At 41.2% G+C, this 26329-nt stretch overlaps 1 protein-coding gene across 3 annotated transcripts in view; it reads right to left on the bottom strand.

Annotated features, from left to right (window-relative positions):
* The window catches only part of LOC126336072 (ADP-ribosylation factor-binding protein GGA2), a 141292-nt gene that overhangs the window by 85541 nt on the left and 29422 nt on the right, over positions 1-26329 (bottom strand). For all 3 annotated transcript variants that reach the window (XM_049999563.1, XM_049999569.1, XM_049999555.1), the window contains exons 3-6: positions 11129-11362; positions 10705-10902; positions 3189-3588; positions 2889-3050 (exon numbers count right to left, since the gene is read on the bottom strand). In XM_049999563.1, coding sequence (XP_049855520.1) covers positions 2889-3050; positions 3189-3588; positions 10705-10902; positions 11129-11362 — 994 coding nt within the window. The remainder of the gene's footprint in view (positions 1-2888; positions 3051-3188; positions 3589-10704; positions 10903-11128; positions 11363-26329) is intronic.

Here is a 26329-nt window from a genome sequence, read left to right as displayed (position 1 = left end):
GCCACCGAACTTCACTAATTCCCACTATATCCAACTTTAACCTATCCAACTCCCTTTTTAAATTTTCTGACCTACCTGCCCGATTAAGGGATCTGACATTCCACGCTCCGATCTGTAGAACGCCAGTTTTCTTTCTGCTGATAACGACGTCCTCCTGAGTAGTCCCCGCCTGGAGATCCGAATGGGGCACTATTTTACCTCCGGAATATTTTACCCAAGAGGACGACATCATCATTTATTCATACAGTAAAGCTGCATGCCCTCGGGAAAAATTACGGCCGTAGTTTCCCCTTGCTTTCAGCCATTCGCAGTACCAGCACAGCAAGGCCGTTTTGGTTAGTGTTACAAGGCCAGATCAGTCAATCATCCAGACTGTTGCCCCTGCAACTACTGAAAGGGCTGCTGCCCCTGTTCAGGAACCACACGTTTGTCTGGCCTCTCAACAGATACCACTCCGTTGTGGTTGCACCTACGGTACGGCTATCTGTATCGCTGAGGCACGCAAGCCTCAGCACCAACGGCAATGTCTATGGTTCATTGGGGGGGGGGGGGGAACTGAAAACTAAAACAATGAAAAATTCCCGGAATTGTAAACAATTCCCAGGTTTTTCCCAGTTTTCTCCCGGATGAAAAAAATTCCCGGGTTTTTCCCGCATCTCCCGGTTGTCCCAGGTTGTATACACCCTGATATATGTCCGTACCAACCTCATGATCTGTACAGAATAATCCAAGACTCCTGCTCTCTGAGAGACACAACTTTTGACTGTCACATCCTATAGCGGTTGCCAAAACATGCCCTGAGATTACAGTAACAGAGGACTAGCTGAGCTGACCACCCAATAGCTCTGGAACCCCAGGATCGCCAGGTCCAAACCTGGCTGTTGGAGACTTGTCCCCTTAATATTTGCGTACTACATTGTGTTTTAATTAAAGTTTCCTCTTCTACTTCCGACAGATATCTCCTACAGCCTGTCCATGTGACTTTTCTATGAGGTTTCAAATTATACTACTTTTTTCTACTTCTGGATGGTGCTTATACACTCTTCTATTATTCTCTGACTTTCTGTCAAAATGACAACATCAAGGAGGAGTTGTGCGACATAAACAAAAGTAGATAGGTTTGTTTACATCTGAAATAAGATGTCTATTCAAATTTCACGAGTAATGCTAGTAGCACCACTAAGAGGATGCAAATCAGGTTTGCGTTAGTTACTTTTGGGATTTGGACATGGTGAGTTAATGTTAGTCGGGAATGCTTTTAAGGCCACAAAGATGACACTGTCAACACTTCACAGAGTTTGAACAATGTCGTGTATAATAGGGATATGAAAAGCTGGGTGTTCCTTCTGCAGTATTGCAGGACGACTTGACAGTAATGTAGACTGTGCACACAACTTCTGGCAGCGGGAGTCAATAGAATGTACAGTCACAAGAAGGCCTGGTCCAGACAGCCATGTTGCACTACCGAGAGGGAAGACAATTGTGTTCAGAACGTAGTTCAGGTGCTTCGTACTGCGTTTACAGCAGCAATCTAAGCAGCAGTTAGTGACACTACACACTTTTACAAATCAGTAACTTCAAGGACCGCTCCAAGCCAAATGCACTATGGCACGCATTCCATTGACCCCAAAGCACAGACAGCTGCAACTTCACTGGTGGCAAGTAAGAGCCCATTGGAGGGTGAGGTGGGGGCCTGTTGCGTTTTCTGATGAAAGCTGGTTCAGCCTCAGTCCCAGTGATGGCTGTGTGTTGGTTAGGAGGCAGCCAGTTCAAGGCCTGCAAACAACCTGTCTGCGTGCTACACACTGGGCCTCGGCGTGGAGGAATGGTCTGGAGTGCGATTTTGTATGACAGTTGGGGCACTCTTGTGGTTTTTCCACACACTGTGACTACAAAATTATACATCAGTCTGGTGATTCGACTTCTTGTGCTGCCATTGATGAACAGAATTCGAAGGGGTGTTCTCCACCACGATAACGCACACCCACTGGCACCTCCAGCATCATCCACAAGCAGGATTAACTGTCCCTGTATTGACTGACACGTGCATCAGGCACACCATTCCACAAACTGACAAATGACATCCGGCACCTGTACAACAGAATGCATGCAAGTTTGCATGCTTGCATTCAACATTCGCGCAGTTACAAGGGTTTTTAATATTCCAGCATTTCAGATTTGCAATGGTTTATCTCGCACTTACATTAACCTATGATCTTGCAATGTTAGTCATTTCAATATGTTGCCTAGACAAATGTGTTTCTGAAATTTCATTACTCTAAATTAATTACTTTTGATGTGATTTTTTTCCATCAGTGTATAATGCCCAGCGTCCTCTGATATCTATCTCTTCTTTCAACTTAATAACTAGGCCAGTGCAGAGGCCTCACATTTGGAAGAATAGTGGTTTGTATCCCCATCCAATAATGCTGACATCGCAAATATCAGGATCATCTCTTTGAGAAGTACACAGCCAGTGTTTTTCATTCATCCTTCCAAACATAATAAATATATTGCTTTGTTTCTTTCATAATCTACTTCTCTAAGACAAATGTTAACTATAAATTCTACAAAATAGGTGATGGGTAGTTGAGTTCTCCTAAATTTCATTATTAGGTAAAGCAATGACAATCCACTTACCAACAATCAACACAGTGTGGCTTACAAGAAAACTCTAAGTTTTAATTATCTCTGCCATGAATAATAAATCCAGTATTTGGCAACAATAGATTTGTCTGTAACATTTTGGAACATATTTACTTTTATTTGGTGTTAATTTTTAATAACAACGTGGAAAGAATTCTACACACATTGCTATTATTTTAAACATTATGTTCACTAACAAGGATAAAAAAGTAAATCTAAGATAGTACTAAATGAATACCTACTTTTATGTGTCTGCTGTTGAAGTGTGACAGGCTGCAGAACAGGAAGAGGTTTAGATGCAATATCTGCACCACCAAATATATCTCCGAGTACTTCTATGTTTGACTGTGTAACTGATGGGTTTGGTGTATTTGCAGACTGTTTTGGAGGCTCTACATCAAGACCTGACAATAGAGAATATAACATTAATTGTGGTTTACCAATTAAATATAGCCTTTTTGGTAAGGCAATTCATGTTTCTAATTTGTGACGTGCTTTACTGGGACCTTAAGACTTGCAGTTACAAGACATTAAAGTGTTACCCAAATCAGCAAGCTGTTTGCCAAGAAGTTCCGTTGGTACTGGTGGGAGCTTTTCTTCACTTGGTGTACTGAGATCCAGCAAAGACGTACTTTTGGTTTCAGGCAGTTCACCTTGAACAATTATGGCATTGTATTTGTCCGACACATGACCCAGAGCATCACTTGCTTGAAGTACTTTGTTCAGAAGATGTTCATTGTTGTGTATCTCTGTTGCGAAGCGAAATAGGTTTGTTCGTAGATTATTACAGCTTTGATGCAACTCCTTGATAAGTTCAAGTTCCTCTTCAGAAGTCTCGCCAGGCTTGTAAGAGTCCAGCATTTCCGATAGTAATCTAACACTGCTGTGTACAGACTCTATTTCATTATTGCAACGGTTGGTCATTTCAAGTCTTCTTTCATCCTGGAACAATGAATACACTAACACTACCATACATATTCTGAAAACCACAACATTAAACTGTTAACAACAGAATTATGAAAGATTAGTATAGCCTAAACAGAACAAAATGTTATAATACTGTTAAGTTTGAAGTGTAGTATATCACTTCCAGTTGCAATATCGATCCTTCAAAAGTGATTATTTCAGTGCCTGTAACATTATTTTCCACTGTTCCATAAAAACAATGATAGTACTACATTTCAAAATTTGTTATCACTGGTATCACTAATGATAAAATGACAGAAATATCTAGTTAAAATAGAAGAAAAGAAAGTCCTTAATAATATTCTGTGGAAATCGACACCTTTAATAAAGGAACAAAATTTCAACTGGACTAATTCACAATGAATATAAGTAAGTCAAATTAATTCCAGCAACCACATTGTGCAATTGCATACAAATACCATACATACATGCAGGTCTGGATGAGGCTATGAGGACCTCACTGGCACTGGCAGATAAATTCCCATTCAGTAGTGCCCTGTTCCTCCAGATCTCAGAAAAAAACAGTTGAAGGGGCAAATTCTTAAAAATACAAAGTCCCAAAAGAACTCACTTTTCAGAATCCACCAGCTATACACGTGAAGTTTTTATCTTAGGATCACATACATTTTCAATGTCACTGAGAAATGGGACAAAAGGTGGAACCAACATCCACTTCAGAATGCCCATTTAAATAAAAATGCAACAAATAAGGCTGCATGGTTTGATATCCCCCATCATGAAAGGTCAAGATTCAATTGTGTCTGAACAAGAGAATGAGTATGGTGCTACATCTTGAAGAAGGGGAATACCTGTGAAAGTGCTGCATGTGACTCTGGTGAGCAGAAAGAAACTGTAAGTGATGTTACAGGCAACTGCCCAGTACATGCTTTGAAAGATGTCCTAAAAGACTTGCATACCAAGTGTTGTGATGTGGCTGTCAGATTTTATTATTACCCTAGGAGATATCACTCAAATACCATGCAACACCGCCTTTACCCTTAATAACACCAACAATTCGGTGGCAAAAGGAGTCCTCAAGTCTCCCCATGTATGCCTTATCCAGATGAAGATCGATTGATTCAGCAGGACAGTCAAGCCAGGCATTCGTCAAAATGGAAACGTATGCCCACCAGCCCCGTGAAGTTGGCTGTTATCGAATAATATGGAAGTGCTCACAGCTTACTCATTATGAAGAGGCAGATGAAAGGGCAACACCCAATTTATGAGAATGCTGAAATAAATAGCCTAGTTCACATTCACAGTAACATGAATGAGTGTGTCCAAGTCATTATACATCCCCAACGTTCAGGTAGAGTTACACCCTCCACATAGTATGGGTATAATGCCCCTCTGGGCAATCAGCACAATCAAAGCTTTCATAATTTAAAGAGAGGCAAAACTACTACATGTCAGACCACGCTGGCTCTTTTAAAGGGCGGGGGCGACACCAATTTTTTGAGCAATGAACATATATTGCATATTTACAGGATGAGGCATTTAAATAGTGTCACGGCCATTTTCCATTTTGCTCCAAAACAAAGGGGAAAATCGAAAATGTTTTTGCACAAAATTTGCAGTAGGCATAGGGGAACATAAGAGAGTGAGTGTAACTCATCCTCAAAACGGCATTTTCATAGTTTTATCAGGGCAAACTACTTTTTTTTTTTTTTTTTTTTTTAACGGGATGGTATATTTTCTTCTACAAAAATGGTAAAGGTATTTAATTTTGAGTATAAAAGTTTTAGTACATTTAACTAGGGGTGATAGGTGATGCGACATTGAACAAATACGAGATCAAATGGTTTTCACACACTTTGATTTTCTCTCTCTATTTTTATTTTGTTATTGCTATACAATGAAGGTAATTCTTTTTTTAATGTAAGTAGGTTTGTTGTTCTTTTACTTGTATTCTCATAACAATACTCATTTGCTTACAGGTTTGTTGGCATTGGTACAAGCTTATCCAGAGCCAAGGTGAACCTCGTAAGAAAATTACCTACTATTCTCAATGAGACCCACCTTGTTTCGTAATCATGGATGTTTGATGCACAATTAATGATAGAATCAATATGATTTACATTATGGTGAAGCTCATAGGAATGCTGGAGCACCTTGAGACTTATACAGAGAATGATATCCTGAAAGGAGACAATCATCTGCAAGAAAGTTTCAATGACTTGCCAACTTATTCACCAAACTGAGAGGTGTTACCCAAAACAAACACAGGTGACGAAGAACTGCTACAGAGAAAAATTTGGAAGTCGCTGTATTAGCTGCAACTGCCATTAATCCTCATGTAAGTTCCCGTCAACTGAAATGTGATTTGGAAGTGTAATAAATTCCATCCGTATCACATTAGTCCAGAAGCATGTTTAATTTTGCCAAAGGGTTGTAGTACAATGTGAACACAGTACATTTTCAAACATTTTATTTTCTGATGAGGCAACATTCGCCAATGTTGGTCAAGTGAACCAACATAATATGAATTGTTGGTCAGAGGAAAATCCAAGATAGTTATGTGAAGTTGAGCATTACAGGTAGTGGAGCATTAATGTTTGATGTAGAATTCTGGGATTACATATCAATAGACGATACTTCACTGAAGGTAAACTGACTGGCTGGAGATATAGAAAGTTTTTGGATGAAGAAGTTCCAGCATTGGTGTGCCCCTTATGGAACAGAGTGCCATGTGGTATCAACACGATGGTTATCCATCTCATTACTTAGCTGTCGTCCATCTCATTACCCAGCTACAGCTCACGAAATACTAAACAGTGATTATCATGATCGACAGATAGGATGCTGAGAGCCTGCCCATAGGCCACTGGATACATTAAGGACAAAGTTTATCACGAAATGCCAGCCACACCTGAAAATGTACATCAAAAGGAATGTCCATGCTGGAATCAACAAAGAAATGTCTTTTGAAGCACATTTTCAGAAATGCATTGAAGTTAATGGTCGTAACTTTGAGCATCTGTGAAACTGAAACTGTTTGTAATGTGAAAATGAATTATGGTTACGCAGTGTAAAAGTACTGTATGTATATCATGTAAATTGATGCCAGTAAAGTCAAAATGTATGAAAACCATTTGCTGTCCCATTTGTCAAATATCACATTGCCTATCAGTACAAGACAACAAATGTAGTACAACTTTTATACTAAAAATTTAATGTCCTTCCTATTTCTGTAGAAGAAAATGCACCATCACATTTAAAATAAGTAATCTGACACTGAAAAAATGTTGAGAAAGGGATTTTAACAGTCACTCTCTTATGCTCCCTTATGAATACTGCAAATTTTGTATGTAAACATTTCCAGTTTTCGCCTTTGTTTCAAGAGCAACATGGTTATGGCACTATAAACACTGGAGGAGGAGAAGGAAGAGGAAGCGCAGAAAGAGGAGATTAGTATTTAACACCCCATTTACAACAAGGTCATTACTGGCAGAGCACAAGCTCAGATTAAGGAAGGCTGCAAAAGGAAAGCAGCTGTGTCCTTCAAAGGAACCGTCCCAGCATTTGCCTTAAGCGATTTAGGGAAATCATGGAAAACCTAAATCAGGATGGCCGGATGCAAGTTTGAACCATTATCTTTCCGAATGCGAGTCAAAGCGCTAACCGTGGCGCTACCCTGCTCGGTGTGCCCACCCCATATACAGGGTGTTACAAAAAGGTACGCCCAAACTTTCAGGAAACATTCCTCAAGCACAAATAAAGAAAAGATGTTATGTGGACAAGTGTCCGGAAACGCTTAATTTCCATGTTAGAGCTCATTCTAGTTTCGTCAGTATGTACTGTACTTCCTCGATTCACCACCAGTTGGCCCAATTGACGGAAGGTAATGTTGACTTTGGTGCTTGTATTGACATGCGACTCATTGCTCTACAGTACTAGCATCAAGCACATCAGTAAATAGCATCAACAGGTTAGTGTTCATCACGAACGTGGTTTTGCAGTCAGTGCAATATTTACAAATGAGGAGTTGGCAGATGCCCATTTGATGTATGGATTAGCACCGGGCAATAACCGTGCGCGGTGCATTTGTATCGAGACAGATTTCCAGAATGAAGGTGTCACAACAGGAAGACGTTCAAAGCGTTGATCGACGTCTTAGGGAGCACGGAACATTCTAGCCTATGACTCGCGACTGGGGAAGACCCAGAACGACGAGGACACCTGCAATGGACGAGGCAATTCTTCGTGCAGTTAACGATAACCTTAATGACAGCGTCAGAGAAGTTGCTGCAGTACAAGGTAACGTCGACCACGTCACTGTATGGAGAGTGCTACGTGAGAACCAGTTTCCGTACCATTTACGGCGTGTGCAGGCACTATCAGCAGCTGATTGGCCTCCTCGGGTACACTTCTGCGAATGGTTCATCCATAAATGTGTCAATCCTTTCAGTGCAAATGTTCTCTTTAAGGATGAGGCTTCATTCCAACATGATCAAATTGCAAATTTTCACAATCAACATGTGTGGGCTGATGAGATTCCGCACACAATTGTGCAATCACGTCATCCACGTCATCAACACAGATTTTCTGTGAACTTTTGGGCAGGCATTGTTGGTGATGTCTTGATTGGGCCACATGTTCTTCCACCTACGCTCAATGGAGCATGTTTATCGTGATTTCATAAGGGATACTCTACCTGTGCTGCTAGAACATGTGCCTTTACAAGTACGACACAACATGTGGTTCATGCACGATGGAGCTCCTGCACATTTCAGTCGAAGTGTTCGTACGCTTCTCAACAACTGATTCGGTGACCGATGGATTGGTAGAGGCGGACCAATTCCATGGCCTCCACGCTCTCCTGACCTCAATCCCCTTGACTTTCATTTATTTTTTATGGGGGCATTTGAAAGCTCTTGTCCACACAACCCCGGCACCAAATGTACAGACTCTTTGTGCTCGTATTGTGGGCGGCTGTGATACAATACGCCATTCTCCAGGGCTGCATCAGTGCATCAGGGATTCCGTGTGACGGAGGGTGGATGCATGTATCCTCGCTAACGGAGGACATTTTGAACATTTCCTGTAACAAAGTGTTTGAAGTCACGCTGGTATGTTCTGTTGCTGTGTGTTTCCATTCCATGGTTAATGTGATTTGAAGAGAAGTAATAAAATGAGCTTTAACATGGAAAGTAAGTGTTTCCTGACACATGTCCACATAATATATTTTCTTTCTTTGTGTGTGAGGAATGTTTCCTGAAAATTTGGCCATACCTTTTTGTAACACCCTGTATATGTTTATGTTTTGTAATGCCATATCCAAGATATAATGAAGGTGTACTTTAAAGGAAAAATAAGAAAAGAGTAAATCAATAATTCTACCAGTAAACACAAGAAAAGAATAACTCACTAATACTAACTTGGATCTGAAGGCACAAAGACAATGCATGTATAAGTCTCCCACTACCATTAACGAAAATATAACCTTAGCATAAACCACAATATATACTTATGTTCCATATGCACTTGGGCGACAGTCATGTAGAATTATGTTTTGGTATACACGTCTGCCTAATCCACAACGTATTTAACAATACAAGAATGGAAATTTTATGATGGAAACGGCAAACTAAAATTGGGAACAATAATTACTCAACAGCAGACAATAGCTGGAGGGCACAACAATACAAGTAATTGTTCTGAAAATCACACCTGCATTTGAGCTTTCAGCTTATTTCTAGTCTAAGCACAAATTCTCATGACCAGGTCACTGGCATTCAGGACTGGTTGTCGCTGCTCTCAGTACCAACTAGCAGAACAATAATGATTATGAACTCTGTTAACAAGGCAATGAACACAAAACTGGTGGGTGGAGCATAAGGAGAAAAAAGTGGGAAGGAAAAAATAATTTTCCCAGCTATTACAGAAATTTCCTATGCCATTTTTTACCATGACACCAGCAAATGTCTCAACACATTGCCTGGCCAACAACCAGTACTTGCCTTATCAGGCACGCCTTGAAAAACTCAAACATATCTTTAATGTGTTTTGTCTATATCTCCCTGTGTTGGAGAGAAAGCGTATTTTATGGAAAATCTCACCCCTCTAAGTAGTTCTCTGTCACACACCAACCTTAGCTATACCCTCATCTATCCATAAGCCATGTGTGCTCCACATACAATTCCCAGTAGGTGACCTAGCTGCAAGATTTGTCAAATACCCATCCAGCATCTCCTATTGCAGCTCAGTAACAGGCACTTAATGTGCTACAAAACAGAGGGCCATGGCCATTTAATTTGCTACAAATGACAGGGCCACATTGACAGCTTCACATTATAGCTCTTTACTGTAATAACTGTGCAGTGTTCTATGTGAGTATGACAGCTAATCCACTGGCTCCTGCCACAAGTGACCACAACTTAAATGTGTCTAGTAGCAAACTCCAGCACAGCAATGGTGAACATGACAACACTAATTACTTCAACAGCTATTTCAATGCCTGTGCTATTTCCATCCTGCCCCAAAGTAACAGCTCCTCTAAAATGTGTAGCTGAAAACTGTTGTTCGACCATACCCTTCATTACAACAATCTCCCTGGCATAAATCTCAATCAGTTTCCATCTCCTACATCATATTTCCAAAAGCCTGCCCTCACCCTTTACTCACACATCCTTTTTCAAGCCATACCACATTGTTCATCTCTTTCCCAGTCCATCAACAGTGTCAATATAGCAAAGGGCTGGGTGTTTGGTATTCTGGGTGAATGATTGCAAGTGTGTGTACTCAAACTAGAAAAAGAGTTAACGCACAAAATGGCACTAGTAAATATATATACACCACTGCAACTACCTTGAATTGACGATGTTCGATTTTTTTCCTCCTGGTTTACTGGTTTGAATATTTAGCAGCCCACAATACATGGTGAACTTAGATGTTAATCATAAATTGAATAGATTTATTCATTATTATTCTCAAAGAGTGAGCTGCTGATAGGTGTTTCCTGTTATGCCAAAAAAGGCTGACATCTCTAAATTTAGTTCCATGGAATATCTCAGAAAAGTCAACCATGTGCCGCATGTCAATTATCAGTAGGTGACTCGTTGACTAACCACAACCAAAAATGAGATCATTTACCTCTTTCACCATGTTTTTGATAAGTCTGTTAGCTGCCTGCAAATCATCAGGGTTCTTGCTCTGCAGCAACCTTTGCAATAGCCGTGACTGTTCATCATCATCAAAAATAGACTTTTTTGTTCTTGGTGGTGCTGCTGCTGGAGCTGGTGTTGGACTTACTGCACTGTCAGTTTGGTAAATAGGAAGAGGAGGATCTTCCTAAAAATCAAATGATTTTCTTCAGAATAATCCATCTTAACTTTTATTTAGGAAGAAATGACACAATTTAAAGAGTATCAGAACAGCTGATAAACAAAAATAGCATGCATTTAAATACATACAGTACTGTATATTAAAAAAATGTTGTAACTCATGAAAATTTTAAGTTTATGTTGTATTATATGATCACTTCCTCACTTAGGCATACACATTACTGGAAGATTACCTTTATCACACCTTGTTTCTTCAGCATTTCATAAGCTTCACGGATTTTTGTTTCATGGGGAAACTCTTTTGTCCACATATACATTAGCTGTAGCACTCTTTTCTTCACTACAGGAGATGTGTGAGCCCCAAGATACTTTGGGGATACTAATTTAATCATTTCATTCAGGAACCTGAACTTCCCAACTTCCGCTTGAAATGTTGGTCCACTATGCCTCATACATGTATCTACAACCTGGAACACATTTAAAGACTCTTATTGCATTGCAGCACACAAGTCTTTTTCCACTATTATCACGCACAAAAAACCCTACATGTACAGAGCACTACAAGTGTTTTTAATTTACAATGCAGTTTTCATTTATTTCATTCTTCTTAAAAATGTATGTTTCAGATGCTGCAAAACAATAACTAATTATTACTTTCATTGACATCAACTAACACTGCATCTTAAAAATAGTGTTTACTCTCAAGTACAAAAGTATCCTGAAATGGAAGCAGTTCATTTAAGGTTTTAATAAATGTGCAACAACGTGTTGTATCATTACGTAGACACTTTAATGAGACAGGTTTAGATAGGAAGTGGTTTGAATCATGGTTGCACAGGACACTGGTGAAGACTGGACCTGAACTACAATGTTAATGACACGGCCAAAGCAGCAAAAAACTGTATTGTAGCCATTGCCAAATGCTTCGTGTACTCCAATCTAGTTTGTGCTGTGTAATGTTCATTGTTTTCTTTTACTGTGAAATGAGTGAAGAGAGTAACCCTGGTTCATGATGGGGTTTGAATATGACCTTTGTGATACCAAACCTGATCAGTGATCCCTGTGACTGTTATATGCCAGTTCAGCCTTCACAGAAGTACAAAACACAGACATAGGCTGCCAGCCCTGTGAGAGGGAGGTGAGACTGGTCCCCCCTTCCGCTCCTCTTCCCTCAGGTGGTCTAAATATTGAATTGTTTACATTTGCAATGGACAGATATGTTAGACTGGCTGCAACCTATGTGCATATGTATACATTGCATACAAAACCTCTTTTTAACGATTTTCTCTAAACATTTAAATCCTTGTAAATGACCGTACTTGGAAAATCTAGGCCAATACAATTGGCATTCAATAGTTAAGGAGATGAACCTCAATCTTTCAGAACAAGTGAGAGGCAGCTTTTTTAAAAGCTGAACACACAGTTTGAAAAGGAGAAAAGAAGATTAAATGTGATACCATAAATTAGGTAAAACAAATTGTCACTCTGAATTCCAGGTTATGAGATGCAAGTGGTCTCCAGAATGTATATGAGATGTAAATCAAACTGTAGGTACGAATGGGAGCTAAATAAGACACAAAAAGCGTGTTTTTAAATAAATAAACAACAAACAAAACATATAAATTTCCTTAGTAAGACAGAAACAGAAGTAAATAAAAGTGGGACATTATCAATGGTCGAAAAGGGAAGAAAGAATTGGAAAGTGCTAAGAATTGGAAAGTACTAAGAATTGGGAAGTTCTAAGAACTGAAAGAGCTTGATGAGAAGGAAACAGAGCACAGGAACTCTGTTAACTGTCATGTAGGCCTACAGCAAATTAAAGAGAGAGTTTCTGAATGTTGGTGATACAAATTAAAGTTGCTAATGGAGCATTAAGATATCTATTTCGGACAGTTTAGAACAAAAGAGTTTTGTATGCTAACAATCTGTGATGGAGATTCATAATTGTTATGACAGCCAACTCGAGTACATGTTGCACATAAGCAGTTAAATGAAATCAGTACTTCAACAAACAGTTCTTCCATTACTTATATAGATTCTATTGCTGCAGAAGAACTGTGTTAGGCAATACCAGTTCATTTCATGTGGCAAGGGCTTTTTTAATGGTTGTAACTCTCATCATACGAAGCACAATGCCAGGATTTTCATCCCAGAGCCCCAATATTATGACAAATTACAGTAGCGACTAATAAGATAGTTACTTTAGTATGGCATACTAAAGGTTTCCAATCAGCTGACCGATGCCTGGTAGCAACCTGTTCGGGCCTTTTGCACCACAATATATGACTTTTTTTAACACTAACACAGATGAATGGTCCATATGGAAATTACTTTTTCTTTCAGTACTGCGGTTGTGAATTCCATAGTTCATACTACTGTCATTCTTACCATCCAGCACTAATACAAATACAGAAAAACTGCACTGGAAAGTGGAACAGAACTGGGGCTTCTGAAGACAGCTGGTTATCAGACTTATATAATATTCTTACTATACACTTCTGTAGAAAAAATACTTGCTTTGCTCCAGGAGGTGATGCCATAGGACAGCATCTACTACAAATATGTAAAGTAGGCTAACAATCTTATCCACAGATCAATGCAATGAGGTAAATTTTAAAAAGGAAAGAAGGTGGAAATGAGCCTACTCAGATTGTTATCTTCCAAAGTACTTAGGAATTTTACACATAATGTGCCACTCACTGTGTGCCCATTGATCTCTATTTCTGATACCTTAAAGTCATTTTTATTTGTTAGGAATGGCATAATATGAGGCTTTGTAAGATAAAAAGTTAAGCTGTTTACAATGAACAAGCTGCACACCAGCTGCATCTTCCTCCTGGCTGTGGCCCATGCAAATGCATTTTGTTACTTTATCCACATACTTGTATCACCTGCAAATGTAGCAGTATTTGAAAAGACCTTCAAAATCTTTGGCAAGTCAAGTACTACCTCCAGTTAACAGTTGGTCAGGTAAGATGTTCAAAATGTCTACTGTTAGCAGCTAGACACACAGTGGAATGGCAAGCAGTCACCACAGCTACATGCTGCTGTAATCTCTTGGCACAGGTCCTCCAATGTGTGTGGCTTAAGTCAACTGGTTTGATATGTTATAGTCCCTCAAAAGTAAAAGTTCATAGCGGTTAGATCTGGGGAACAAGGGGGAGGGAGGTGGGGGGGGGGGGGGGGGGGGGTTAGGACCACTCAATGGGCCCCATTCCTCCAGTCCTTTGTCCCTGTACACTGTCATCATTCATAGGTGGTAGTGTGGTGGTGCCCCATCTTGGTACAAGAGCTCATCACAGCTCCATAACGTGCACATACACCCGATAAAATTAATTTACGTAATATATATGGACTCTGTACACAATCAAAAGCCTTGCCAAGTTCACAGAAAAAGCTAACAGTTGCCTAGTGCTACAAACTAGTGCATGATATTGCATACTACTTTGACTGCAGAGAATTCTCTGTGCAGGCCAAACCAAGCAGTGGCTAGAACGTTATTCCCAGAAAAGGGGTTCAATATTGCCACAACCTACCTTCTCAAAAAACTTAGGAAGATGGAATATAGGTCTACAAATAGAGGCCATTGTTATCTTCACTTCTATAAATTGGTGTTACTATTGTGTAGGTCAATTTTTCAGGAACTTCAACTTTGCTCATCAACTGATTACAAAAGTAGCTCAAGGGCGCACAACCAAGTCAGCACAAGATTTCAGTACTCTGCTCAATACACCATCATGTCTGGAAGAGTTACTGTTTTTTAAATTTTTGTTAATCTTACTCTCATAGCTGAGCTGGTGAAAGTGATGTCTGTTGCTAAATGTTCTATGTTCTGCAGTATTAAAGTATTGAGTTAGTTGGTTTTCGGCTTATAACGCCATCATCACACTTTAACTGACTTTCGTCACCCAAGAAGTTACTGTGTTTGTAAACAACATTAGCAAAGATGTTACTCATCTAGATTGAGGCACAAACACACAATAAATCTCTTTTTGGACAGTGCGGTCATAATGCAGTTTAAGAGGCAAAACATTGTAAAATAAATAAATATAATATAAAGGGAGTAAACAGGAAAAATAGACACTATACTTTAAACCCATGCCTATATAACATTTTATATTAAATAAACAAACCAAATAAATAAAGTTAGTACTTGACAGGACTACTTCAAGGGGTGTTACATATGGAAAGTAATACAAAAACCAATTAAAAGAAATAATTAACAATTGTAACAACTCAATATGTGAAGTACACAGGCAATCACAATAAAATAAAAAAGAAATGATTACAGACGGAAAATGGATGCCCTGTTTATCAACAAACATCTAGCCCACAGTCCTGATTTAATCTTAAATTTCCAAACACAGCTTAATACTTCATCTCGTCTCCACATAATCCTCTCAGTTGCATTCCACACTAACTGTTCCTTCTTATTCCTCCGTTTTCCTGTATGTAGTCATTTCTTGTTATTTTATTGTGGTTATGTATGCCCTGTATATATTCGGTTGCTGCAATTGTTCATTCTTTCTTTCAATTGGTTTCTGTATCACTTCCCATGTTTAATATCTCTTGAAATAGTCTTGTCAGGTATTAATTTTCTTTTCTTTTATTGGACTTTTATATATTAATGACAACTGTTAAGCAGGCACAGTTTTCAAGTTTAGTGCTTATGTCTTCCTGTTTGCTGCCTTTATTTATCAGTCAACTTTTTACCTTTAAACTGCGTTACCCCCACACTGTAAAGATGGCATTTACTGTGCATTTGTACCTCAGTCTAGATGAGTAAAATTGCATTCCTCTACCTGATGTTAGGAAGTATTCATTGGAAATGGTGGCTAATGATTAAAATTTAAAAGCATCTGTCTTGCAACTGCAGAGACTATCTTACTGAGTTTATTCATTCTGCACCTAATAACATGCCAAATTATCTTTGCTTTGCTCTTGGAATTTTGATTTTTTCTGTTCATTCTGTTTTATTACACAATGTAGAATGCTGCAGATTTTTTGTTTGTAGTTTATCGTAGCTAAGTCTTGATTAAAGCTGGTCCAAAGTTCCCTTTAGATCCCATAACACCCCCTCCCTCTCCCCCCAACACTCTCTCTCTCTCTCTCTCTCTCTCTCTCTCTCTCTCTCTCTCTCTCCCCACACACACACACACACACACACACACACACACACACACACACACACACACACCACTGTATATGCCCCTGACTTGACATAAAGGAGAGCTGGATTTGGAGTATTTGACAAACATTTTAAGATGGAATTAAATTTCTCAACTACCATGTGTCCTTAGTAAACTAATTTGTATTGTTTTTCCAGTAAATAATGTGAGGAGTCAACATTTATGGTTCTACAAAATTACATTTTTTTCCCTTCTTAATCAAATCTGATTGATGGGGATGATTTTTTGCTGCCACACAAATGATTACTTCGCATGATGTGCACAAAACAAGAGGTACACAACAAATACCATGAGAGGCTGCCACCACACAGGCACAACCACTGCCTGGCGTCTCTCAGTTCCAAGCAGCAGCCTCCTGAAGGTGCTCACAATCAGCAATGTGGCCATCTTTCTGCTTCTGCACTACACCCTTCAGTGTGTTTACTCATCCGCTGACACGGAAATCCTTCTGTCAAAAGGTGGGATAAATGTGACACACACACACACACACACACACACACACACACACACGAGAATGTAGCCAAGAAAGTGGGGGGGGGGGGGGGGGGGGTACGTCCCAAGGCATCCAGACACCCGCAAAATTACACACGACCTAGTTGCTGTGTTGTGAAATTGAATGATATTGTGTTTGTGTTAGTTTCTATCTATGGGTAAATCTGTGACAAGAAAGAGGAAAAAAACTGGTTTTGATCTGTCTGCTAGACTTACGGTAAGTTAAAAATAAGTACTACTGTAACAGTGTAATTACCTACTATTGCACTTTAATTTTAGCACTGGATTCATTATCTGGAGGCTGGAAGAACTTTGGGGTTGTAATATTTGAGTATTTCACATGGCAGTGGGGCAGTCAATATAAATTCAAACAACACTAAATTCAATTCAGTGCATATAACATACATGAATTAAATTTGCTGATTATTTTATCATTGCTAGCCAAAATGGCAAAATATCATCCAGTCTGGTCACCTGGGACAAACTCATTTATGAAAACTAGTTCCAATACAGAAAGGAAAGATGGGGAGGGGTTTGTGGAGAGTGGAATAGATATGTGCTGACAGCACATTCCCTTCATTTCTAAAAGATTTTTTTCATCTGGCTTCTTGACTTCATCGCAGCTGACTGTGCCCAGCAACACCTTTTTGTCAAAAATCTATTTACGCTCTTGTAATTCTATAATAACTGAAGCCAGTTATTCCATGCACAATTAAATCCTAAAATATGCATGCATGCATAATCAAAATGACTAAAACATGCACAATTAATGGGAAAACAGAGTTTCAGAATTCATTCTTTTGCTGTGGTGTATTTTATTTTATTTTAAAACAAAGTGTACAACAACTATGCTTTTCAAATTCTCCACCAGCTTCAGGTGGCTCTGCATGTCGAGGGGCTGAGGTAGCAATCCTTGGATTCGGGAGCAGTGATGGTTTGAATCCATCTGCTGGCAACCTTGAAAATGGTTTTCTGTGGGGGTTCCACTTCCAATTTAGGCAATGGCCGGGGGGTGGGCGCTTACTGTTGGCCACAGCCAAATCTTTCTAAATACCTTTCTTTGCTGAAAGATTTCAATTTCCTTAAAAATGCAGCTCCTCTGATTAAATAAAAAAGAGCTGCATCAAACGTGAGCCAAGGATCTCTTCGGGGACTCCCAGCACTAGAAGCTGAATGATAAATAGATAAATAAATAAATAAATAAATAAATAAATAACCATACAAATTCTCATGATTTAGGCTCACGCGTTTATTTACTGGGAGATTCTTCAATGCAGAAAATGATCTTTCTTACAACACAAGAAGTGGCAGATGCATGTTTAAATGAGGAAATTTGGGAATGTGTATGGCTGAATAATTCTCGAGATACTTCGCATTTTCACCGCCAAAAACTATTCTAGCTTCTCTGTCAAACATAGATCTCTTCGACAAACTGCCTGTTGGCGTCTGCCTCTAGTTCTTTGGTTGACGTTTGTTTGATGATTTTTCTGATGTTTCACCAGTATGTGTGGCTGGCATTGTCAATGCTTCACCCTCCATTATTGGTGATGGACTTAAGTCAAGCTTGCAGCCACAGATTACATGTACCTGGAGTGCAAACATCAAGGGCCTTTCTGGTGCGGCTCTCTTTCTTGCAACCTGTGACAGTTGTTTACTGCTTCACAGAAATCCAGGATCCATTCACCTTGATGACTACTTCTTTCTTGCTGAAGCTATTCTCACATTGTGCATTTCTAAAGCTTCTCTGAACAAGCAGATGCGACAGCTCTTCTCTACAGCCAGAAACTCTGTCTCGACGAATTTTACTATGTGATAGGCTTCACATAGCGCATGCTCCGCCATGTCTGATTTCTCCACCTGCCCTAACCAGCAATGCTCCTTATATTCTGTATTCCAGTTGTTGATTGATCATCCAGCCATTCCAACATAAACTTTTCCGCATGTGCATGGTATGTGGTGTATTCCCAATGTTGTAAGTGGGTCCCTTTTCTCCTTCGCCAATCTCAGACACTCTGCTCTTCTTTGTCAGTTTGTAACTAGTCTTTACACCATGTTTGCACAATACACAACCAATTCTGTCTCACTCTAGAAATGTATGGCAGAAAGGCCTACCCAACATTTCTTTTTCCGATATGTCAATTCGCTGAGTGTTTGACACTGTTACACTTCTTTTTAATTGGTGGAGTACCCATTGCTCCTCAGAGCACTTTTCAGGCGTTGCTTTTCACATCTGATGTGCTGCGGCTCACATATTCAACTTGCTCTAAGAACATATTAATCATGGCTCGTTTCTGGCTCATGTGGTGATTTGACAGTTGGTGTATGTGTAGTCCTTGTGTGTCTGATTTCGACACACACACTGTGTCCCAGGTTTTCACCATCCCTTGTAAACAGCACATCTAGAAAGGGTAGCTGTTAGTCTTCTTCTACTTACATGATAAATTTTATGTTGGCATGGAGGCTGTTCGAGTATCTTAGGAAGTCACCGAGCTGTTACTATGGCTCCACACAACGAAGGTATCATCAACATATCTGTGCCAAACCTTAGATTTACAAGGTGCCAAGTCCAGTATCTGTGTTTCAAAACGTTCTACGAAGAAGTTGGTCATCACTAGACTAAGAGGACTGCCCACTGCAACATCTTCCAACTGTTCATAGAAGTTGCCATTCCATGTAAATACTTAGTGGTGAGACGTGCATGAAAGAGTGTGGTGACATCTTGCAAGCAAATGGAACCGATATGCTCCAGAGTGTCACTAAGTGGTACTCTGGTAAACAAAGCAACATCAAAGCCAACCAGAATGTTGTTTGGTCCTAGTTTTAGTTTCTTCAGCTCTCAATGAAATGTTTTGAGTCATTTATGTATATTGAACGAACACAGCATAAAGACTATTTATAAACCAACAAAGTAGATTAAAGAGTGTCAGATTGGCAACGGAGAAAAGAGACTAACTTGTAATGTCGGGAATACATTACATACCATGCACATGTGGGAAAGTTTATGTTGGAATGACTGGACAATCAATCAACACCAGGATCATAGAACATCAGCAGCATTGCAGGTTGGTGAAGGTGGACAAATTGGCCGTGGCACAGTGCGTGCTGTGTGAGGCCTATCATATGGTAAAATTTGATGATACAGAAGTTCTGGCTGTCAGGAAGACCTATTGCACCCACTTGTTCAGATAAGCTATAGAAACACACAAACTTGAGAATAGCTTCAACAGGAACAGAGAAAGCCTCAAGGTAAACAGATCCTGGATTTCCATCCTGTAGCAAATGACCGTTGCAGGTAGCAAGAAGAGAACTGCACCAAAAATGACCATGGAAAAGCCTTTGGATGTTTGTGTGCCAGGTATGTATAATCTGCGGCTGTGAGCTCAACTTCAATCCACCACCAGCAATGGAGGGGTGAAGCTTTGACAATGCCAGCCTTTTGTGCTGTCAAAACATCAGAAAAATCATGAAACAAATGTTGGCCAAAGAACCCAAGACAGAAGCCAACAGGTAGTTAGCCAGCAAGTGGCCATGGGAGTCTTAACAGTTTTGTAGAGATCTCTTTACTCCAAGAGCCCTGTCGGTAATAATCACATTGCCTCAAAAAGTTAGCACTCATCTATCTATTCCTGATCACTTCCTCAGCTCAGATCCAGACTGAAAGAAGATGAATGTAAAATGACCTTGAAGCATGAAGGGAAATTTGAACACGACTGCTTCTTAGTGGTTTCCCAAAAGACAGCTCTCCAAAGTCAATCTGGTGACAAAAGTCCTGTTGTATATCCTATTGGCCAGAGTAGTGCAGCAACTCAATGTGCGTGGACTCAAGAAGTTGTTGAAGTCCCCTGCAAAAATACTGAGCCATGGTGCCTCTATTTTTACCATAATAGCGAGAGTGTTGCTGGCGCAGAATTTTGTGAACAAACTGACCTCTTGATTACATATCACAAATGTTGAATGTGATTTATGTCAAGCAATCTGGGTTCCCAAATCATTCACTCAAAAGTTCTTCAAACCAATCACGAACAACTGTGGCCCAGTGACATGGTGCATTATCATCCATAAAAATTCCATCATTGTTTCAGAATTCCATCAATGGCTGCAATAGTCTCAAAGTTGCCAAGCTGAACCACTTCCAGTTTGTGATAGTTTCATTTGGACTAGAGAACCCAGGCCGCCCCATGTAAACACAACTTACACCATTATGGAGCTACCACCAGCTTGTACAGTGCACTGTTGACAACTTGGGTCCATGGCTTTGTGGGGTCTACGTCACACTCTAACCCTACCCTCATCTGTTACCAACCGGAATTGGGACTCATCTGATCAGGCCACAGTTTTCCAAGCCCAGGAAAGACACTGCAGGCAATGTCATGCTGTTAGCAAAGGCATTCCAGTTGGTCGTCTGGTGTCATAGCCCATTAATGCCAAATTTTGTCACACTTTCCTAAAGGATACGTTCACACCCCACACTGATTTCGGCAGTTATTTCACACGGAGTTGCTTGTCTGTTAGCACTTACAACTCTATGCAAGCACCACTGCTTTCAGTCACTAAGTGAAGGCCGTCAGCCACTGTGTTGTCTGTGGTGAGAAGTTATGCCTGAACTCTGGTATTCTCAGCACACTCTTGACACTGCTGATCACATAATACTGATTCTCTAATGATAGCTGAAACTGAATGTCCTGTGTGTCTTGCTCCACCTACCATTCTGTGTTCAAAGCCTGTTAATTCCCATCAGGTAGCTACAATAACATCAGATAGCTTTTCACATGAATCACCTGAGTACAAATGACAGCCTTTTATAACTTGTATACATGATACTACTACCATCTGCATATGGCACATCACTGTCCCAAGACTTTTGTCACCTCAGTGTATCTCTGCTTGTGGATAACTCTGAGATCACTGACAAATAAAATGGTTTATCGTTCTTTATGGAAATTTTCAGAATAAATGAAAAAGTTTCTCTTTAACAAATCGGACTCCCCCTTTGACAAAATCCTGGCTATGTCCTAGAGAGCTAGAGAGAGAGAGAGAGAGAGAGAGAGAGAGAGAGAGAGAGAGAGAGAGAGAGAGAGAGAGAGAGAGAGAGAGAGAGGGGAGGGGGGGCGGTAGGGATTAAGGTCCTTCAGTTCAGAGCCTATAGTAAGTACAGTTCTCTCAGGATTAACAACAATGTTTTACACCTATTTCATGAAAACAGTTGATTTTGAAATAAATTATCAATCCCTGTTGCCCTATGTCTTTCTATACTTGCAGGGACATTATTGTGATGAAAAAAATAAAGCTTAACATTAGTAACTCTTAAAAGTATCCTCCTTGATTGCCTAACAAAGTTTATATTTCCTGTTGGAAAACCTTTTTGTGGTTTCTACTACCTTGTATCTTTCCAATCCTATTACTAATGCATAGCACTCAAAAGCGTTGTCCATTGTAGTAAACACTTAAATCAGTGGAAATTTTACTTCACTTTTTGTGTACAGGGTGTGCCTGGAAAGTAATGAGACGCAATTTTTTGTGACGCGGCTGTATGTCAGAGTGGTCTCATTAGTTGGGGAGCATGGGACGACCCTTAGTTTCCAGTGGTGGTGGGTGGCTCAATTGCCTCGATGCTCTTGGAGGGCTAGGATGTCTTCTTCCATGAGCATCTGGGAAGTGGTCATGTGAAACACAATGGAGAAATCTTCAGAGCAACGCTATGCTATAAAGTTTTTCGTGAAGCTCAACAAGATGCCACGGAAACTTTTGGGGATGTTTGCCTTTCCAGATCAAGTCAAAAAGGTAGCACAAGTTGTTTCGAGGAGATCGGGAGGAGGTCGCCAATGAGGCCTGCGCAGAATGCCCATCAACACTGCAAACAGATGATCAGGCAACTCGTGCACTAGTTATTGAATTCAGGCTGTCGAATGAGTGTTCGCTTGATGTCGGAAATATTTGACGTGCTGAAAATGGATGTTTATGAGACTATACTTGAAGACTTGGCCATGAAGAATATTTGTACAAAACTTGTGCCCAGACTTTTGATCGATGTGCAAAAGCACACTGAGTGGAAGTGTGTGAAGAATTTAAGAAAACTCTGCGAAGATGATCCCAATTTTCTAGACAATGTGATCACTTCGGGATGAGTCATGCATCTTTTAGCACAATTCAGAGTCAAAGAGGCAAAGTACAGAATGGCACACAGTCATTCTCACGCCAGAAAGAGGCTCACATGAGTAAGACATGGGTGAAGTCCATGCTCTTTTCTTTTTTTCCCAATGGGGATAATGGTTGAGTTGGTTGGTTTGTGAGGGTTAAAGGGACCAGACTGCTACGGTCATCGGTCCCCCAATGGGGATAATGCATCATGAGTTTTTATCCCCCAGACCAGACCATCAATGCTCAGTTTTACATGACAGTGATTGGTTGGTTAATTGGTTAAAAGATCGGGGGAAGGGACTAAACTGTGTCATCAGTCCCTTGTTCTCGGTAAAATAATTACACAACAGAAAGAAGAAAAGAAAGGAGATGTAGAGCACAATAACAGGCGAAAGGAAGAACCAGAAAAATGACAGAACTACAAACAACACTATTATGGACAAAACAGGAAAACAAAACCACAGAGAGAAGCAAGAGACAGGTAGAAAGGGTAAAAACAAGAGAGCAGATGACTGTGGCTGGCCGACCAAGAGAATAAAAAGGAAAAACCACCCACACTGTGACACACATTGAAACATCCATCCTAAAAGCATTAGAGTGCAGAACACTAAGGGACAAAGGACATGCGGTAAAACTTATATAGAACAATAAAACCCACAGTCATGTACAAAATGTAAAACTAAATTAGCCTACGAGGCATTGTCAGCTATAATTAAAGGCAACGAGTCTGGTCAATGAAGAGTACATCGCAGGACAGCCAAAGAAAGAAAGCTCACCAAGATATGGGCCACTGTCAGCCAGGCACCGCACCGACACAGAGGTTAATCATCAAGGAGCAGAAGGTAGCCATGTGTCACCCAAGTGTGGCCAACGCGGAGCCGGCAGAGAACCACAGAGTCACTGCGAGAGGTCTGCATGGAGGACTGTCACACGTTCATAGTCTCCTTAATGACATGCAGTTTGTTGTGCATGCTGGTGTACTGAACGAACGTCAGTTGCAGAGAAGCCGATCCCCATAAGCGGTTTTTGCGTAGATTGCTTGGCCAAACTGTTGGCAAGTTCGTTGCCTGGGATTCTGGCATGACCTGAGGTCCAGACAAACACCACTGAACGACTAGACCATTCCAGTGCATAGATGGACTCCTGGATGGTCGCTACCGAAGGGTGATGAGAGTAGCACTGGTTGATAGCTTGTAGGCTGCTCAAGGAGTCAGTGCACAGAAGAAATGACTCCCAAGGGCATGAATGGGTGTGCTCAAGAGCAAGAGATATAACCTCTAGGTTGGCAGTGAAAACACTGCAGCCATTGGGCAAGGAATGCTGTTCAATATGTCCCCTCCAGGGACATAAGCGAAGCTGACGTGAGCATCAGCCATCGAGTGGTTGGTGTAAGCCACTTTGTGGCCTCGGTACATGTCAAGAATCAATAGGAAGTGGCAGCGGAGAGCCACAGGGTTAACTGAGTCCATAGGGCCATGTGAAAGGTCCAGGCAAAGCCGCGACCTAGGTGTGCACCACAGAGATGTATGTGAATGGAACTCAACTATAGGTGGTAAAGCCAAGGACTCCAGCTTGGAAAGAAGGGATCAGACACGAACTGCAATTGGAAGCACTGACTTTGGCCACCAATGCGGGAGATGAACTGCCGTGGGTGGGAAAAGAAGATGGTGAATCGGACGCGCAGGAGAACTACAAACATGTGCAACGTAACTGGGCAGCAGTGCAATGGAGGGGCTCCAGCCTCCGCCAGCATGCTGGTCACTGCATTTGTCCTAAAAGCTCCTGTCACTAGGCAAACACCACAATGGTGCAGTGGGTCGAGGAAATGCTATGCTGAGGTCACCGCCAAACCATAAACCAGACTCCCATAGTCAAGACAGGATTGAACCAGCGCTCTCTAGAGCTGCAGCGGTGTAGAGCGTGACACCAGTTGGTGTTGCTCAGGCAGCAGAGGGCATTGAGGTGCTGCCAGCACTTCCGCTTAAGCTGACGAAGGTGAGGAAGCCAAGTCAATTGGGCGTCGAAAACCAGTCCTAAAAATCGATATGTCTCCACTACAGTGAGTGAATCGTTGTTGCGGTAAAGTCCTGGTTCTGGATGAACCATACGATGCCGACTAAAGTGCATAACACATGACTTTGTGGCTGAAAACTGAAGATCATGGGCTAGAGCCCATGACAGTGCCGCTCAGCAACACCAGTACTGGTGGAGCAGTACGAAATGCAGAAGACGTCTGCATACAGAGAAGGTGAGACGGACGGCCCTACAGCTGCTGCTAAACCATTAATGGCCACTAAAAATAGAGAGATACTCAATACAGAGTCCTGCGGGACCCCATTTTCCTGGACATGGGGGGAAGGAGGGGGGGAGGGGGGGTGGGGGGGGGGGGGGGGGGGGAACTATAGGAGGCACCAACTTGGAAGCGGAAAGTACGAAGCGACAGTAAATTTTGGATAAAAAATCGGAAACAGGCCTTGGAGACCCCACTTGTATAATGTAGCAAGGATATGATGTCGCCAGGTGGTGTCATACACTTTTCATAAATAAAAAAAGACAGCAACCAGATGTTGGCATGAAGAATAGGCTGTTCGGATGACAGATTCGAGGTACCCAAGATTATCAATGGTAGAGCGACCCTGGTGGAAGCTGCCCTGACATGGAGCCAGTAGGCCACATGACTCCAGGACCCAACCCAACCGCCGACACAACATACGTTCCAGCAGCTTACAAAGAACATTGGTGAAGCTGATGCGCTGAGAGCTATCCACATCAAGCAGATTTTTACCGGGTTTGAGCACCAGAATGATGGCGCTCTCCTGCCACTGCAATGGAAAGACACCATTGCACCAGATCCGGTTGAAGATGACAAGGAAATGTTCCTTGTAGTTAGTCAATCATCTGACTGTCGATCCGATCCGGCCCAAGAGCTCTGTTGGGGCAATGTGCAAGGTCACTGAGGAACTCCCCACTCTGTAAATGGGGCGTTATAGGCTTCACTGTGCTGTGTAGTAAATGAGAGGACTTTCCCTTCCAGCTGCTGTTTGAGAGTGCAAAAGGCTGAGGGGTAATTCTCTGACGCAGACACTCGAGCATAGTGCTCAGCAATCGTGTTTGTGTTTGTAGATAACATACCATTTATGTTAACACTGGGAACACCTGTTGGGGTCTGGTACTCAAAAACATGTTTTATCTTTGCTCAGACTTGGGAAAGTGACATATGACACCCAATGGTCAAGACGCATCTCTCCCAACACCCCTGCTCCCAATGTCTGATAGGTTGGCGAACGTGGGCACGAAGCCGTTTAAAGACTATGAGGTGCTCCAATGAAGGGTGCCACTGTAGAGCTCGCCAATGCTCCTTAATTGCTTCAGCGACTTCCAGCGACCACCAAGGGACTGCCTTTCGCCAGGGGCACCTTAAAGAGTGAGGGATCTTGTTTTCTGCCACAGAAATGATTGTTGTTACCGTGTGGGGATGATTCAATGGTGACAGCAAAAGTGAAAGTTACCCAGTCCGTCTTGTTTAAAGCCCATCTGCACAGGCGTCCGTGGACCTGATGCCAAGGCAGTGACAAGAGGATGGGGAAGTGGTCACTACCACACAGATCACCATGT

The sequence above is a fragment of the Schistocerca gregaria genome, chromosome 1 (genome assembly GCF_023897955.1).
Source record: "Schistocerca gregaria isolate iqSchGreg1 chromosome 1, iqSchGreg1.2, whole genome shotgun sequence".
In the NCBI taxonomy this organism is placed as follows: Eukaryota; Metazoa; Arthropoda; class Insecta; order Orthoptera; family Acrididae; genus Schistocerca; species Schistocerca gregaria.
This window is presented reverse-complemented; position numbering and strand designations above follow the sequence as displayed.